At 32.7% G+C, this 17,576-nt stretch overlaps 2 protein-coding genes across 5 annotated transcripts; both read right to left on the reverse strand.

Moving 5' to 3' along the window:
* Positions 1-304: 304 nt before the first annotated feature.
* LOC140054680 (uncharacterized) lies at positions 305-3,451 on the reverse strand. Its single transcript, XM_072099761.1, has 2 exons — positions 3,351-3,451; positions 305-2,167 (listed from the first exon to the last, which is right to left on the reverse strand). Exon 2 carries the CDS (start codon positions 2,159-2,161, stop codon positions 482-484), a length of 1,680 nt encoding a protein of 559 aa, XP_071955862.1. The 5' UTR covers positions 2,162-2,167; positions 3,351-3,451; the 3' UTR covers positions 305-481.
* Positions 3,452-4,562: 1,111 nt separating this feature from the next.
* On the reverse strand, positions 4,563-17,361 carry LOC140054118 (uncharacterized). 4 transcript variants are annotated; one of them, XM_072098998.1, is made up of 2 exons: positions 17,279-17,361; positions 4,563-6,921 (listed from the first exon to the last, which is right to left on the reverse strand). In XM_072098998.1, the coding sequence occupies exon 2, from the start codon at positions 6,913-6,915 to the stop codon at positions 5,167-5,169; it is 1,749 nt and encodes a 582-aa protein (XP_071955099.1). In that variant the 5' UTR covers positions 6,916-6,921; positions 17,279-17,361; the 3' UTR covers positions 4,563-5,166. The 4 variants fall into 4 exon arrangements, with proteins under 4 accessions (XP_071955099.1, XP_071955098.1, XP_071955096.1 ...); XM_072098997.1 differs by lacking the exon at positions 17,279-17,361 and adding an exon at positions 16,015-16,087; XM_072098995.1 differs by lacking the exon at positions 17,279-17,361 and adding an exon at positions 14,121-14,193.
* Positions 17,362-17,576: the final 215 nt, after the last annotated feature.

The following is a 17,576-nucleotide window of genomic DNA, read 5'->3' on the forward strand; positions in this document are numbered from 1 at the left end:
GCAAATCAACCATTAAGCCGCAGAACTTTTGAAATTAGTAAGGTTGTTTTAGGTGCTAAAAAATTTACTACATCACTATACTAATTATAAATGAATTTAATCACTACAAATGCAAACAACATTTAATTGTGCTTTAGACAAAAATAAACCACGTCACCAAAAGCGCTATAAATGAATTTAACTTTAATAACTCTATTAATTATTTAGTTACTACAAATGCAAACAAAATCATTGTGCAAAACCACTTAAGAACTATAAATGAATTTAACTTATTCCTCTATTACTGTAACTATTTAGTTACTACAGATGCAAAGAAATCAAACTGTTGGTTAGGAACTTCTATTAGAGAACCATTTATAATCAATCACTAAAATAAATTTTATTCCATCAAAATTAAACATTAGGTTAAAGTATATCATCAGAAGTTGTGGAAAAGGGAACTCAAAATAAGCTTAATCCCCATTAGTAGTCATGTTTTCCCTTATTTTTTTTTATTCATTTCATCATTCATAGCTGGGATAAGACCATCTCTAAACGCAATGTCAAGAAGCTCTTGACTACTTTCAACTTTGGGATGTTGTCTTCCAGCCCAAATCAAGAAGTGTCTAAACTCAAACCAGTCAATCATGCCATCTTGGTCCATATCCATAGCTTTCAAGCCTTGTTGGCTGTCTTCGCAGCGATAGCAACCAAAGTACGGCGCCATAAAGCCATTATAGAAATGGTCAAAGGTCAGTTGGTTATCTACCCTGCTGCCACCTCTTCCGTCCCATTCATCCCAAGATTCCTTAATCTCATCTATGAGTGTGTTGATGAAGGAAGAGTTCTTGGTACCCTCTGCAATAACGTCGGCCATCTCTTTTGTCAACTTCCCACCAGCTTGATCAAACAACATGGCAAGTCCTACTTTACTGTTATATTCTTCCTTTCTGCCATCTGAAACATTTTTCAACATCTGCTCCTTCATCTTTCCTGCCATTTCAAGTGTAAATTGTGGATCTTCTCCAAACACATCTTTGAGTTTCATCAGTACCATATCTGCATTCGCCATGTTTGTAATTCGAACTTCTTGTTTCATTCCAAAGAAATCGGCCATGTTGAATCCCCCCTGGGCTGTGGGATCTGAGAAAATGAATCCAAACACCAAGTCAGTTGCCCTTTCACCGTAGATTGGTTGCTTAGGATTTGGCTTTTTACCACCAGTGGCAGCTTTGGTGACCCTGATAGCTGCTTTTCTGAGATATTTGCAGTTGTATTGCTTCAAGACTTTTGTGTTTCCAAGTCTGATCAGATTCAAAATGGCAGTACAAGTATCGGCATGGCCAAGTGCAGCGCCCTCTATGCATAAGCCTGCCCACACACCTGTAGCTCCTGATGCAAGGACTTCCAGGTTAGCTGCATGCATTAAACCCCACTGCTCATGCTGGTGGAACAAAAGTTGTCCATCTTTCCATCCACATCTTTTCATCTCTTTCTTGATAGCAAGTGTCCAAGCTCCTAGCTGCTCTGGCAGTACTGCACCAAGATCTTCAAATGCTAAACCAAGAATTCTTTCTTCCTTAGGAAGACTGGAGAGATAGTTGACAACATGTCTGACACGTTCAGGATACTTCATCATGGTTGTGGACAAATCTCTAAAGTTGAGCAAAATCAGTGAATCTTTGGAAATATTTGCTCGAATCCAGTCAATCTTTTTTTTCAAATACTTGCAAACTTCATCCATGTTCATCTTATTATAATCAATCTTATAATACATCAGATCAAACTCAATGAACACGTTCTTTATGCCAAACTCTTTACATTTCAACATTCCAATTGGGATGTCAGGCTGCGGAACTTTATCAACAATCTTCTCCCACAGTTCTGAGAAGGCAAATGCCTTGGACAGGTCTTCACCTTGTGCAATAAGTTCCTTCAAGAACAGATCTCCAATTCTTGTCTGATGGTTGAAAGATTCCACGATGAAGTACTTGAACCCACATTTCTTAATTTCTTCATAGATTGCCCGCTTGTTCTCGATAGTGTGCGCCTTTAGAGTAGCTACGGTTGTCTCTCGCAAAGAGATGTCGAGAACAAACAGTTCCAAGTTCTTCAATCTCTCTTTGTCCTTGTTAACTGCGGACATTTTCTTTTCAATGTCGGAGTAAAATGGTAAACTCATGGTTGACTGAAAAATAAAATATAAATTCCATAATTTTTATTTTAATAAAACATGCTTGTGCTTTAAGAGCAGGTGAAGTGCCCCTCACCCTTATTTATTTTTATAAAACCATAATTAAAAATGCAAGTCAGTGAAATTAATCTGGAAGTATTGCAATTTTCTTTGACTTTGGAATAAAAAAAATTTACAGATTTGAATTGTTGAAATAATAAAAATGCAATTATCACTTTCTTGGATTTGTGTTTGTCATTAATTTTATTTTCCATAAGTACAAAAGCTATAAATAAAATGACAATGTGTGAAAAGAGATCAAAATAAGTAAAAATTGACCACCTAAGCAGTAGTAAACTATTTATATATAATGACAATTGAATTGTTTTTCAGTTCCAAGCTAACTGATATAGCAATATATAAAATCTAAATTAATTTTGCTTCTTTTACAGGAAAAAATGTGCTCACCTTCTGCCTATGATTAAATTTCTGCTATAAATAAAATTATATTCATATAATAACTTTATTAATAACTCAACTACCTTCAATTTTCAACTCTATTTGTTTTAAAAAGTCAAGTTTTTTTTATTTGCTTTGTGGATGAATTAGCAACATTATAAAAAGGGTGTTGTGAAACTTTGAAAATAATCCCATGGGCTTAAATCTCTTTCTAATTAATTATTGTTTTTCAGAGCAATATATTGTTACTGAAGTAAGTTTTCAAAACCAACAACTCCAAAAAGTATTTTTTTAATACCCTTTTATTTTACAAATTGAGTTAGGTTGGAAATTATTAACCTGATTGCCATCAATTTTCAACTCTGTCTAACAATTGTTTTAAAGTATTCTGTTATTTGAAAAGGGTAAAAATAATTAGAAATAATGTGCAGTCCTTTAGCTTTAGAACTCAAGTCTTTTCTCTACCAGTATAAAATAGCTGTTTAAAACTAATTGTGATGGAAATGATTTTAAAAGCATTGTATAATTGTTTATTAATTATTAAAGTAAAACACAAACTTGTCTGAAGTTTGTCTCCTTCAATGTTTAAACTAGTTCAAACCAGTTTGCACTAAAACAAAATTTCCCTTCTCTTTGACTTTAAATTTATCTAACTTTACTTATTCTTGACCGCTTGACCAACAAATTGTGCTAATACCAACAGAATGAACCAATGGATTCCCCATCTTTTTAATCTTACCTGTAAATAAACTGTTGTCCTAGAAGGAATATTCTTCTGAAGTGCAATTTCTTATGTTTGATGACCAAGCACCAGAGTAGAAAATTTAAAGTGGATCAATATAAATCTTGATGGATTGTGTTATAAAAAGTTGTTTTTTCTTTCTTTTATAAGCATGGTATAATAGACAGGAAATCTTCTTTAATGTTTTAATGTCCATTAACCAATCAACGAGTCTCTTGGAGGTCTGTCATTAGTGTTATAGTCTGTATCAAGGCAATCTTTGGTCATATTGTATAAATTCGCTTTTAAATGCTTTTAATCATCTTAGCATTGTAGTTTCTTTCTTTTTCTTTTTCTCGGCAGAGAGCACCCTCTTTTGTTTGACCATTCTTTCAGAAATTCCCTTGATATTTCTTTTTTTCAAGTTAAGACCTCTACTTATCCATGTAATCTTTGGTCTATATTGTGTAAATTTGTTAAGTTCTTTTAATCATCTCAGCATTGTAGTTTCTTCTTTTTATTTTATTTTTCTTGCAGCAAATATACCTTAATGGAACAGGGTCGGCGGAGCGCACCCTTTTTTGTTTGACCATTCTTTCATAAATCCTCTTGATATTTCATTTTTCCAAGCTAAGACCTCCATTTACCAGGTGACTATAAATCCTTTTAATTGCCAACCATTGTCTGCTGTTCCATAATGTGCATGTATGTACATATTGTGTTTTTATTACTAGGTTTATCAAGTATAAAATATGTATGGATACCACACGCAATAATTATATTATCATAATGATTTGATATTTTTGTATAATGTGTAATGTAAAAACAAATGCTTAGAAATATTTGCAAATCAACCATTAAGCCGCAGACCTTTTGAAATTAAGAAGGTTGTTTTTAAAGTCTTTTGCACCTACAGTAACTGAGCCTAAGACTTCACGGTTACTCACCATCACAGCCGCGCAGCATTAAAGCTAGAGAAGTTGAGGTGCGAAAGTGTAGTAGCACCATACAAAATCAACTAGTTTATTGATTGAGATTCCAGAATCAAGAAACATTTTGTATTCCTCCAGTCCACACATAGTAGAGTATTATAAATTAAGTTGTTTTAAATTTCAATGTAAATTGGCTAGATGCCTCTAAAGTTGAATTGAATAGAAAGGAAAGGATACAATATAACATGTGTTCAGTTTTTATACAATATTTCATTTATTGTGTAATACGGTAACCCAAGTGAAATTTTCCAAATAATAATAAATTTAATATTCTTTAGCTTTTATATTATGACTATATTTTGAAAAAACAAAGTTAATATAATTGCAATCTTTGTTAGGTTAACATAAAATATATGAGAAAAAAAAATTAGTCAAAAATGAATTGCCATCATTGGCGGATTCAGGATTTCAAAATAATATACTTTTAAAAAAAATCAACCATAAAAACTGAATAATGATGAATATATCCTAATTTGACCATTTAAATACAAAATAGTATTTATTCTAATGTATTATATTTATAAAATAATAATTGTTTTGTTTTGCAATGTCTATCGGTGAAGGATTTAAAAAGAAGGCCAAGAAAATAAAATAAGAATAATATTTACAGTTAGACAGCCAAAAAAAATTATCTTTACTTTAAAGTTTAAATAAATATGTAAATAATTTAATACTTATGTTAGAACAAGTATAGTTATTAGGCAAATGTAAACAGAACAAGTATAATTATTAGACAATGTAAACAAAGTGTTTTACATTGTTTTATTAGGCAGTAAGGGAAATATATTTTCAGAAAGTACGATGAGATGACAGAAATAAAAACAAGTGCTGCAGCTTCTATTTTATTCTGAGTTTGCAGCCTTATTTTTATTTCTGTCCATTTCATCCTTCATAGCTGGAATAAGACCATCCCTAAACGCGATGTCGAGCAGCTCCTGACTTGTTTTAATTTCAGGATGTTGTCGCCCAGCCCATATCAGGAAGTGTTTAAACTCAAACCAGTCAATCATGCCATCTTGGTCCATATCCAAAGCTCTCAAGCCCAATTGACTGTCTTCGCAGCGATAGCATCCAAAGTACGGCGCCATGAAACCAATATAGAAGTTGTCAAAGGTCAGTTGGTCATCCACCACACCATCTCTTCCGTCCCATTCATTCCAGGTTTCCTTGATCTCTTCAATAAGAGTGTTGATATGAGGCAAATTCTTATTACCTTCAGCAATGATTCCTGCCATCTTTTCAGTCAGTTTCCCGCCAGCCTGATCAAACAACATGGAAAGCCCTAACTCACTGTTATACTCTTCCTTTCTGCCATCCGCAGCATTTTGTACAATCTGTTGTTTCATCTGTCCAGCAATCTCCAGCGTGAACTGTGGGTCTTCTCCAAAAACATCATTTAATTTCATCAGAATCATTTCTTCATTTGCCATAGTTGTGATTCTAACTTCACGCTCTACTCCCAAGAATTCTGCCATGTCAAATCCACCATTTGCCGTGGGGTCCGAAAAGATGAAACCATATACCAAGTCGGTTGCTCTGTCACCATAAATCGGTTGCTTAGGGTTTGGCTTCATACCAGTGACAGCTTTGGTAACATTGATGGCTGCCTGCCTAACATATGGACAGTTATATTGCTCCATAACAGTCTTGTTTCCAAGTCTGATAAGGTTTAGAATGGCTGTACAGCTATCAGCATGACCAAGTGCAGCGCCCTCTATGCATAAGCCTGCCCACATCCCAGTAGCGCCTGCTCCAAGTGCTTTTAGGTTAGCTGAATGCATTAAACCCCACTGCTCGTGCTGATGGAACAAGAGTTGTCCATCTTTCCATCCACATCTTTCCATCTCCTTTTTCATAGCATTTATCCATGCAGCTAACTGTTCTGGCATACCAGCACCGAGATCTTCAACTGCTAAACCAAAGATTCTTTCTTCTTTCTGAAGGCTGGACAGGTAGTTGATGACATGTCCAACACGTTCTGGATACTGAATCATTGATGTTGTGAAATCTCGGAAGTTGATCACAATCATAGAATCTTTGGAAAGATTAGCTCGAATCCAGTCGATTCTCTCCTTTAACAACTTGCAAACTTCATCCATGTTCATCTTATTATAATCAATCTTATAATACATCAGGTCAATCTCAAGGAACACGTTCTTTATGCCAAACTCTTTACATTTCAACATTCCAATTGGGATGTCAGGCTGAGGAACTTTATCCACAATCTTCTCCCACACTTCAGAGAAGGCAAATGCCTTGGACAGGTCTTCACCCTGGGCAATAAGTTCCTTCAAGAACAGATCTCCAATTCTTGTCTGATGGATGAAAGATTCCACCATGAAGTATTTGAATCCACATTTCTTAATTTCTTCATAGATTGCCCGCTTGTTCTCGATAGTGTGTGCTCTAAGAGAAGCTACGGTTGTCTCTCGCAAAGAGTTGTCAAGAACAAACAGTTCCATGGTCTTCAGCCGCTCAAGCTCCACATTTACCTCATGCATGCCTTTTTTAACATCTGAACAAAACGTCGGTTTTAGCGATGATATGGAACGTTGAAGTTTTTTCTCCAACTTGCTGAGAATTTCGCTCATGATTTTCTATAAAAAAAAATAGAGGGCATATTTAAAATAATCTTGAAATCGGAGACCTTTTGTAGGCAAGGGCTGAAAAAGGATAAATTTAACAATCATGGCTACAATCACTTTTAAGATCAGTAGCAATACACTTGCTGCAGTGCAAACTTCATATAAATTAAAACGTGGATATGTGCGCTCTATAAATCTTATTATTATTATTATCATCATTTTAAACTTTGAACAGTGATCCTTAAATCAGTGGCTACATACTTTGCCAAAAAATTAAAAAAGGAAAAATAAACCATGCTAGGGCACACATGTGTGTTCTTCTTTGGAAATTGATTCATAAATAGGAAGGAAAAAATGTAGTATGCCCTACGCGAGACGACTGTGTTTGCTGTTCAGATTTGTTTTCTTAAATTAAAATGGTCACTATTACCACTGTCACCAGAAGACTGGTAAATGTAATGTAATCCTGCCGTGTCTTCTTTTAAACACTTATCACCTGAAATGTTGACATGTACAATAGTCTTAACGTGTAGAAAATAAATATAAAATTTTTATTGTTACCTTTCTTTTGGAAAAATTGCAGTACCAAGCTAGTATGATGAACAGAGTACATTAAATGGAAATGTATTGGAAGCAATTGGGCCCTACCTTAACAAGCGAAAACAGACTATTGGTTCATTTCACTTCAATTAACCGGTCGTCTTCGTTATGGCAAGTTTTGTTTTATGTGTGAATTGGAATTAGTGAAGCAATAATAAATGTATATGTACGACTTAATCTTTTGTATTAGCAACTGAAAGTGACTTTTTATGCTAGATTAATCGTAATTCAAGTATTTGTCTTTTGTGATCTCCGTGATGCATGAAAGCTATTCCGTAGTGGTATTTGTATTAGAATTATAAGATTGTTATGTTAATCCTATATCTATACCACTCTGGGCCACTATTGTTATAATTATTTCAGCCCGATATTGTCACTAAAAATGGTATAATGGCGCCCTTGTGGTAAAACTGAAATGTCAAGTGACAGGGTCATGAGAAGTTGTAGAAACTTGTTTCAAAAGGTGATGTGACTGTTATGGAATTATAATAGCAAAACAAAAATTATAATAGTAAAAAAAAAATTATAATAGCAAAAAAAAAAAAGAAAGCGTCAAATTTAGAATAGGGGCTGAATGATCTTTTAAAAATCTTTTATAAAAGAACACACAGAGTTCATTTGAATGCAGGGGCAGATTCAAGGGGGTCCATCCGGCCCGGGCCTCCTCTAAATTTCGCAAATTGAAATGCAAAAGATGGACATACAAATTAAATTCAGCACGTTATTTCACTATTTTAAGGCCCTGGGCCCCCTATTTCAAAATCCTGGATCCGCCACTGGTATGCAATCCTAAAAGATACCTACAGTAAACCACCCTTTGTAATACTTGGCGCTCCATACATGCTCATCATGTTAGCATTTTTTCCTAATATTTCATTATTATATCAATATAATAACAATTATTGTATACATTAAAGATGTATTGTCCCACAAAAACATTAAAAATGAAGATTAATTAAATAAGACTTTGAATATAGGTTATTTTGTAGTTTTAATAAAGTTAATCACTTCCATAGAAAAAAAAATAATGTTTTCACTTATAAAATAACATAATAAATGATTAAATTCAACCAAAAATTCATTGGCTGGCAGCCAATTTGACAATTTTTTGCTTAAAATTACAGTTTTTTCAGGTAAATACATTTTTTTAGATCCAATTTTGGATAACTATTTAATGCGACATTAAAATGCCATATTCAACAAAAAAAAAGTTAACAATTATTTTTCAGAGGGGACAATACATTTTTAATTTAAACATTCATTTATTTAATATTTCCTTTTTGATTGATACAAACGTCTTCCTGTGGGAAACATAATCTTTTCTATTGGTATTTTTAATCCATGTAAAGGAAATCTTATATGAAATGATCCTGTTGGAAGAACCAATATCAGATTGGGAAAACACCTACTTGTGGTGAATTGCTTCGCCCCTTTAAGTACATTACTCTAACCTTACAATACTTAGTGTTGTATATTCTTGTACAGTCGCTCCATAATCTCTTTGTTTTCTTCCATATATCTTTAATCTTAAAATGTTTTTTTTACTAACAATTTTATTATTTTATTTATTTGTCACTTTATGTACACGTCAACTAACGATCAAATAACAGTTTTCTCATCGCAACTTGTAAAAATTAATTTAGAAAACTATTACCATTTTTCAATAAACATACACATCATACTAGGCCTACATACATTTCTACCCTAACACAATTTTTCAAAACTTTCTATTATTTAAAAGTCGAAGATAGCCAGGTCTCGGATCCATTCTATTGTCGCCACAGATTGATATCTTCATCAGTACTTCTATGAATGGATGGGAACGCTAGTTGATCATACCCAGTACCGTTTTGATCGTACGATTAATCGGGGAAACCACCTCACGACGATTATAGGGAGAACTGCAATCACTATTATTAATATTGTTTATTGAACTTCAACATCCAAATTACTAGAACATAGCAACAAAAAATGCTGAATTGAGTTCAAATTTACATTAAAAACATTAAAAGGTAAAAAGTAGGCCTACAATAAATATAAAAATATAAATTCATCACAATACCCCTATATAGATATATACAAAAGGCAAGCATTCATTCATAATAATTTAATTTAATGACTATATAACCAAAGAAAAAACAACAAAACACTTGTTCAAGTTTGGTAGGTTGATCGCAGTTATCATAATTGCTAACCCCAAAAATTTCCCACTACTGCGTAAAAATGTATAACATGGTATAAACGTAGATCTTAAGCACAACCAACAGTGAAGTCTACTGATATTAAGTATCCGTCAATGATGGGCAAGCGTCTTCAGAAGAAGACGGCTACAATTGGACAGTACCAGTAACCTACCAGTATTATTTGAAAAACAAAGTAGCGGTTGCTACAAAAATATTTTCTTCTTTAATTTCAGCTATAAACCAATCTTAGTAGTAGGCTCACTTGAACCCTGGACAATAAGAAGGGATGGCAAGAGCAAAGCTACAACATCCTTTCGTCCCTTTAATACTCATGATCACTCCTCATCCTACCATGAATAGGCGTACTTAGATGTACACTTATGTAAACTAATTACTATTATAACTTTCGATATTGGATATTTAATTATTGTGAGAAAATGTGGTACGTACCAAGAGTGAATTTGTGTTAGTGGAGTACTCTGAGTGAACATCAGTCCAAATAAGGTCATGGAAATATTTCTGAACAGGGCACTCAAGATTATTTTCCCATTTGAGTGATGGAAGCTGATTGGGGAATATCCCTACTCACTGTACTACAACAACTAGGCCTACAACTTAGCTGTCTACTTTGGAAATTTACTAATGTAAAATAGTTTGTACCACTGATAGTTGGAGAGTTAGGTACAGTTAGGTTAACATTTAGCCTAGATACTGTATTATTCTAAACACAATGTTGGGGCTGGAAAAAAGCTTAAGTTAAAAATCTTCCAGAATTTACAATAACAATTGCAGGTGAATATACCTGGTGACACACCTGGGAATGGTATAAATTGAACAATCATACCATAGGTGAAAATAAAATATATCAACAATTGGAGATTTTTCTTCAGTCTGATGAGATATTCTCAACAAATCGTAAAAGGTGAAAACAGGTGCCAGCGAAAATTTGGGGAGATGCTCAAAGGGAACAGATTTACTGTAATTATTATGATTTAGTATCCAAATATGTTAAACTTTATATTGTATACCAATTAATTGTGATTTACTGGTTATTTTTCTGTCTAAATTTCAATCCTATGTGTTATAAAATTCAGAAGTAATAAACATGGAGTCATGGGTTTTTTTTTTTTTTAGTTTGAGGTGATTTGTCCCAGAGGAGGGGTGTACATTGCATTGGTAATTTTCTTTTGCACTGTATTTTTCTAAAGTACAGAAAGCAACTAAAAGTTAATTAGAAAAACTACAAACAAATATTGTCTTGGTTGGTGTTCAGTTTATGATTTATATTAACAACAATTCATTCTGTTTTTATCAATGTCAAATTACAATTAAAATTTAAAACAATAAACAGAGGAATGTATTGCACAATAAGAACCCTATCCTTGCAAATAAAAAGACACCAGAGGGAATTAAAACTTTAGGGATTATAAATGACTTTTTAATTGAAGGCTCACGGCCACTAATTAAGAATTTATAGGGATTTATATAAGCTGTCAAAACTAGTTTAAACTGATGGTTAATTATTCAACAAAACTTTGGTATTAATACTTTTTTTGTAAGATTTTGTTATTGCTTTTTCTGTTAACAATAGACTAAAAAAACAGTATAATGTTTAGTCATTGTAAACAGTCTAATTAAAATTAATTAATTATTCAACGGCTGGTTATTGCTTGGTGAAATAAGTACCATAATACTAATATAGATATCCCAGGATTACAGGCATGATTGGCCACAATTTCTGATTCAAATCTTAATGGGGTCAAAGAAAAACCAAAATTTGCTTTTTTGACAGGTATTTGTATACTGTAGAACATACCTCTTCTTACAAAGATTTGTCCCAGAGGGCTCAGTACACAAATCACAAATACAACAAGATATATTTCTTACACAAAACGCTGTTCGACTTTTTGACGTAACAGTTTTAATTATTGTTCTTTCTTCATTAAATGATGCTTTTTTTTATATTTATTTTCTATTTAATAACTTTTTTTCTGGCTGTTTTACTTATCGTTTTGATTTAGCTTTTCGCTTTTTTTTTGTATCTCCATTGAGATCCAGCCACTGATACCCACAGCATTGTCATTTTTTCAGTAATTTTCCTTTGGATCTATTTAATGATTTAAAAAATAATGATTTGTTATCAATTATTTTTGTTTAGTTAATAGTAACATTTTGTGTAACTTAAATATAGTCTGAAATAAACAAATTCCATGCCATACTGTACGGAACTAAAAGATAATCCTAAAAAATATAGTACTGTATATACTCCAGGTAGGGGCATAGTGACCCACATACCCCAATATTCCAGTAAACAACATTTCAAATTTTCCAGCAGCTAAAAAAAGGCGAGGCACGAAAAAATGTATACCTCTCCAAACCCAGCAAAGCAAGTTATCCCAGATAAAAAAGCATCCATTAAATTTAGTTCTAGCCTTGTGTAGAAGTACCATTCTATATAACATTAAACTGGACCATTTTGGAAAGCAGTACTGCGTTACTGAAAATGCAATCCAGTCAAAAGAAAGAATAAATAAATAAAATTAAACACATTTTGGAAAACTTCTTTTTTTAGGTTTGCAATTTTACAAGTCTCATAAAAAATGGTGTTACATTGGATCTTTTCAAATATTACAAACCTGTGGCCTGAAGCAACAAACTAAGAACCAAAACTAGCCTTGAATATTATTTTATTGCAATCATTGAGAACAATTAGGTATAGAAATCTACTCATTCATAGTGCGGTGACAATGGCCAGATTCCACGAAACATATGTTATTACCTAGAATGATAGATAATTAAGTAAGACCCTTAAGCTGTCTACATCAAACTTTATGCAACAAAAAATGTATATCACTACCGTATTTGGGCATAGTGTAGACAGAGCTTTACCAAACTTTACTGAAAAAGAAGCCATACTAAAAATGGCACAATATCCAACATGATCATAATGATTTTGAACACAGAACTAGGAACAAACAATCCGTAGCTTGTCAAAGTGTATAGATGAATATGTGAATTTTTGTTGTGAACTCATAAAAAAATGGTGTTACATTAAATCTAAAGTTTAAATTATTAGACTCCTGGCTTAAAGCCCCCTTCCCTACGTTTTTTAGATCTAATTTAAGATCACTATCTATATTTAATGTAAAAATAATACTATATGGTCCTATTGCGATAACTTTTTTCGTCTTTAAACGGTTAAAAATGTGAAAAATAAGTTGATTCTAATAATTATAGCGGCCCGCTATAAATCCCAAAATGCATTGCGCGCGGATTGATATTTTTGTTTTTCACCTGTAATTCGCCCACTTTTCGATCGATCGTGAGGCCAAAACAAATGGAAGACTCCTAACTTTTTAGCGAAAATACCGGGTTTTCCCCAATTTGTATTAACGGAGTATATAGCTAGCGTATGATGTTCGTACGTTACCGATGTTTACCAGCTAGGCCTATAAAACTAAGCCTAGCTAGGCTAGGCCTAAGACCGTCCACGAGAGGTCGATCGCCGCGAGCTACTTAGGTAGTGCATTGTTTCTCACTTTTTATCATAATTTACCATAAAACGTACATTTAAGACAAGAAATGACATGGTTTAATGTTTTTAAAGTGATATATATGTATTATTTTCCAAAAAACGTCCAAAATTGCAGGGAAGGGGTCTTTAAAGAAACAAACTAAGAACCAAAAACTAGCCTTGAACATTATTTGTTCAGCGCTTAAGAGGTTTCACAACGTTATATAAATGCAGGATATTATTATTATTATTATTTTATTCCAATCATTGAATTAAACAAGGTATAGAAATCTACTTATTCATGATGACAATAACCGGATTCTATGAAACATATATTATTACCTAGAATGATAGATTTAGAATACATTGTATTGTAACAATAAACAATAACTATATCAGAATGCCATCTTATTTGAAGAAAGTATAACGCTGTAATTAAATGTATTGGGTATTGTAACTGGATCCCAAGAAGAAAAAAAAGTTTACACACTTTGATGGAAAATTCTTTAAAATTGTTGTTTTTTTACTGAATACAATTCGTTAAATGAGACATTTGAGCCCTGTCTACGCTATCAAACCTTATTTGACAACAAAATGTGATGTGCCCATATATGGAATTGTCATATTTATCAATCTTTATTTTTCATGTTTTTGGGGGACAATACATCTTTAAGCTGTCAAACTTTGTGACAAAAATGTGATGTGCCCATATATATTGGGCACATCACACTTTTTTGTCAAACTAGTTTGATAGTGTAGACAGAGCGTTACCAAAACCTTACTAAAATAATAAGCTACCGTATACTAAAAATGGCACTAAAACAAAATATCCAACATGATCAAAATGATATAATAAGGAATACATCAAGTTAGATAATTTGTATTTTTCAGTTTGTAAATATTCATTAACTTACCTCTTTCCTCAGATTTTGAACACAAAATTAGGAACAAACAACCCGTAGCTTGTCAAAGTGTATAGACGAATATGTTGTTTTGTTTTATTAATATACAGCTGTTTGCATTAATTTGACTAATGCTTTTTACTATAGTTAATTGATCGATTCCATCTGGCAAAGATTACGAAATAATAGTAGGTCTAGCGTTTGGTGTTTAATGTATGTGGCTCAAAATATACATTGGAAGTCCTCAATTTAACCATCCAGGAATGACAATGTTGTTTTTTTTTTCAAAATAAAGATTCTTTTAAGTACACATGATATATTAAAATGGTTACATAACAGTTATTCAAATTTTACTCAATATCTCAATTTACAATTATTAATAATTATCTCTGAATATCCTACGTTTTAATTTGGTTTATAATGCTAAAAAGGGATGTATCAATTTGATCTTTGTTGCATACATACGGTAGGTCTACATACATCAGAAACCAGTTTAGAATATGTCGCATATTATAAAAATATTGCAGACAATACCGACACACAGAAATGCAATTTGCAATCATTTAAATGACTATAAAGCTTTACACCTTCTGTTTATATGTTGTATTATTAATTCTCAATCCACGTAATGTATGTAAGTTTAATGCAGGTTGCAGGCTTGCATTTAAAGCAAAAACTGGCAAAATTTACTTGTTCTAAAAAGAAGAATGTTTAGCATAATGGCTGAGGAATGAACCTCATTCCTTGGTGCTTCTCACATTTGTGGTTTGTAAGTGTATGGTCATTTCAAGGCAAGACATCTTTCTCCAACCACTTATCACGATAGGCCAATTAAACCCAAGAAATCAACACATACTAAAACTACTTTTACAAGATGAACCTTACAGGCCTAGGCTTGTGAATACAAATTGAAACTTCCAATCAACATTATTTACTGTTTGTTGAAGGATTAGTTGATATTTGAAAAACCTCCTGGGAGAATGTATGTCGATTACTATTACCCAGACATTTCAATTCAAGTGTAAATGGGATTCTTTTGTGAAAGGTGTTCTACTTTCAGTTTTGAATTCATCACGCATATATTAATCCCCTTTCGTTTTATTTGCTTAGTTTGATTAACAACATTCCATAATGACGTATATTTAAAGGGTCTATTCTTTAAAAATTCTGTTTGAATTGCCCTCTAGATTAAAAAAAACCCATTGCAATACGTTTAAGATTGACACATCACCACGGATGGACAAGTAGTAGGACTATCATATTGCATTTTTTTAGTGCAAATAATAGCGTATGAATTTAACTTTTTTTCATTTGGGCAAATCATTTTACATATTGTTAGAGGGCTAAAGGTATGAGGAGGTAGGCCTAGTCTAGGCTCACCGGCGTAGCTGGCCTAGGTCCTAGGCCTCCCAAGATGTTTTTTTCTGTTGATTTCTTGAAACATTTTTATACTAAAACTCTTATTTTGTTTTTTAACTAATAAAATTCATTAAAATAAGACCCTTAAGCTATGTCTACACTATCAAACTTTTTACTTGTAACATGTGATCTGTACTACGTTTTCAATAATAAATCGTAAACATGTGAAATGCAATCTGGACGTCAAAATGCATAAACAAAATCGGTATGATGGGTGTATTGATGTTGGGCTACACAAAAGATGCGACAAAAAAAAAACTGTCTATTCATGAATATACAAAACATACCTAGATTTTATGAAGAGCCTCATCAGCAGTATATATGCCTACATGCCTAGATGTAGCCCCTTAAATAAGGATGAGCTTAACATGATCCAAAAAATATGAACCTATTCACTCCAGCAAAACTTTCAGCACCCATTTTGGCTGCTATTTGTTGTACTGTAAATTGCTTGCACATTTAAACAGATCAAGCCATTCAAACTCACCTTTTTGTTTTTTCTTTTGGCGATATAGGCTAGTACACTATATTAACACTGGCATCAACTTGGAAGACACCAATGTGAGTTGTAATGCATCAAACTTAGTTGTGTTGTGTAAGTGTTGTTTTGGGTTTGTTTATGTGTTACTCGGTCATAAGGTAAATATTTGACATAGTTGTTTTTACAAGTCTCACAAAAAATGGTGTTACATTGGATCTTTTCAAATATTACAAACTCGTGGCCTGAAGCGACAAACTAAGAACCAAAACTAGCCTTGAATATTATTTTATTTCAATCATTGAGAACAATTAGGTATACATATTATGTTATTACCTAGAATGATGGATTTAGAATACAACAAACAATAACTATATCAAAATGCCATCTTATTTGAAGAAAGTATAACGCTGTAATTAAATGTATTGTGTATTGTAACTGGATCCCAAAAAGAAAAAAAAAGTTTACACACTTTGATGGAAAATTCTTTAAAATTGTTGTTTTTTTACTGAATAAAATTCGTTAAATGAGACATTTGAGCCCTGTCTACGCTATCAAACTTTATTTGACAACAAAATGTGATGTGCCCATATATGGAAATGTCATATTTATCAATCTTTATTTTTCATGTTTTTGGGGGACAATACATCTTTAAGCTGTCAAACTTTGTGACAATAATGTGATGTGCTCATATATATTGGGCACATCACAACAATAAAGGTATGAGGAGGTAGGCCTAGTCTAGGCTCACCGGCGTAGCTGGCCTAGATCCTAGGCTAGGCCTCCCAAGATGTTTTTTTCTGTTGATTTCTTGAAACATTTGTATACTAAAACTCTTATTTGTTTTTTAACTAATAAAATTCATTAAAATTTAAGCAATGTCTACACTATCAAACTTTTTACTTGTAAAATGTGATCTGTGCTACATTTTCAATAATAAATCGTAAACATGTGAAATGCAATCTGGACGTCAAAATGCATAAACAAAATCGGTATCATGGGTGTATTGATGTTGGGCTACACAAAAGATGCGACAAAAAAAAACTGCCTATTCATGAATATACAAAACATACCTAGAATTTATGAAGAGCCTCATCAGCAGTATATATGCCTACATGCCTAGATGTATCCCCTTAAATAAGGATGAGCTTAACATGATCCAAAAAATATGAACCTATTCACTCCAGCAAAACTTTCAGCACCCATTTTGGCTGCTATTTGTTGTACTGTAAATTGCTTGCAGATTTAAACAGATCAAGCCATTCAAACTCACCTTTTTGTTTTTTCTTTTGGCGATATAGGCTAGTACACTATATTAACACTGGCATCAACTTGGAAGACGAAGGATTGCAATAGAACACCAATGTGAGTTGTAATGCATCAAACTTAGTTGTGTTGTGTAAGTGTTGTTTTGGGTTTGTTTATGTGTTACTCGGTCATAAGGTAAATATTTGACATAGTTGTTTTTTGGAAAAGGTTAGTTATATCAATCATCTTCATTTTATTCATAGATAGACTTGTCTTAACTTAAATAAATAAATAATTTTGAGGCAAGTTTTGCATAGCTGACC

Source organism: Antedon mediterranea, chromosome 7 (genome assembly GCF_964355755.1).
Source record: "Antedon mediterranea chromosome 7, ecAntMedi1.1, whole genome shotgun sequence".
In the NCBI taxonomy this organism is placed as follows: domain Eukaryota; kingdom Metazoa; phylum Echinodermata; class Crinoidea; order Comatulida; family Antedonidae; genus Antedon; species Antedon mediterranea.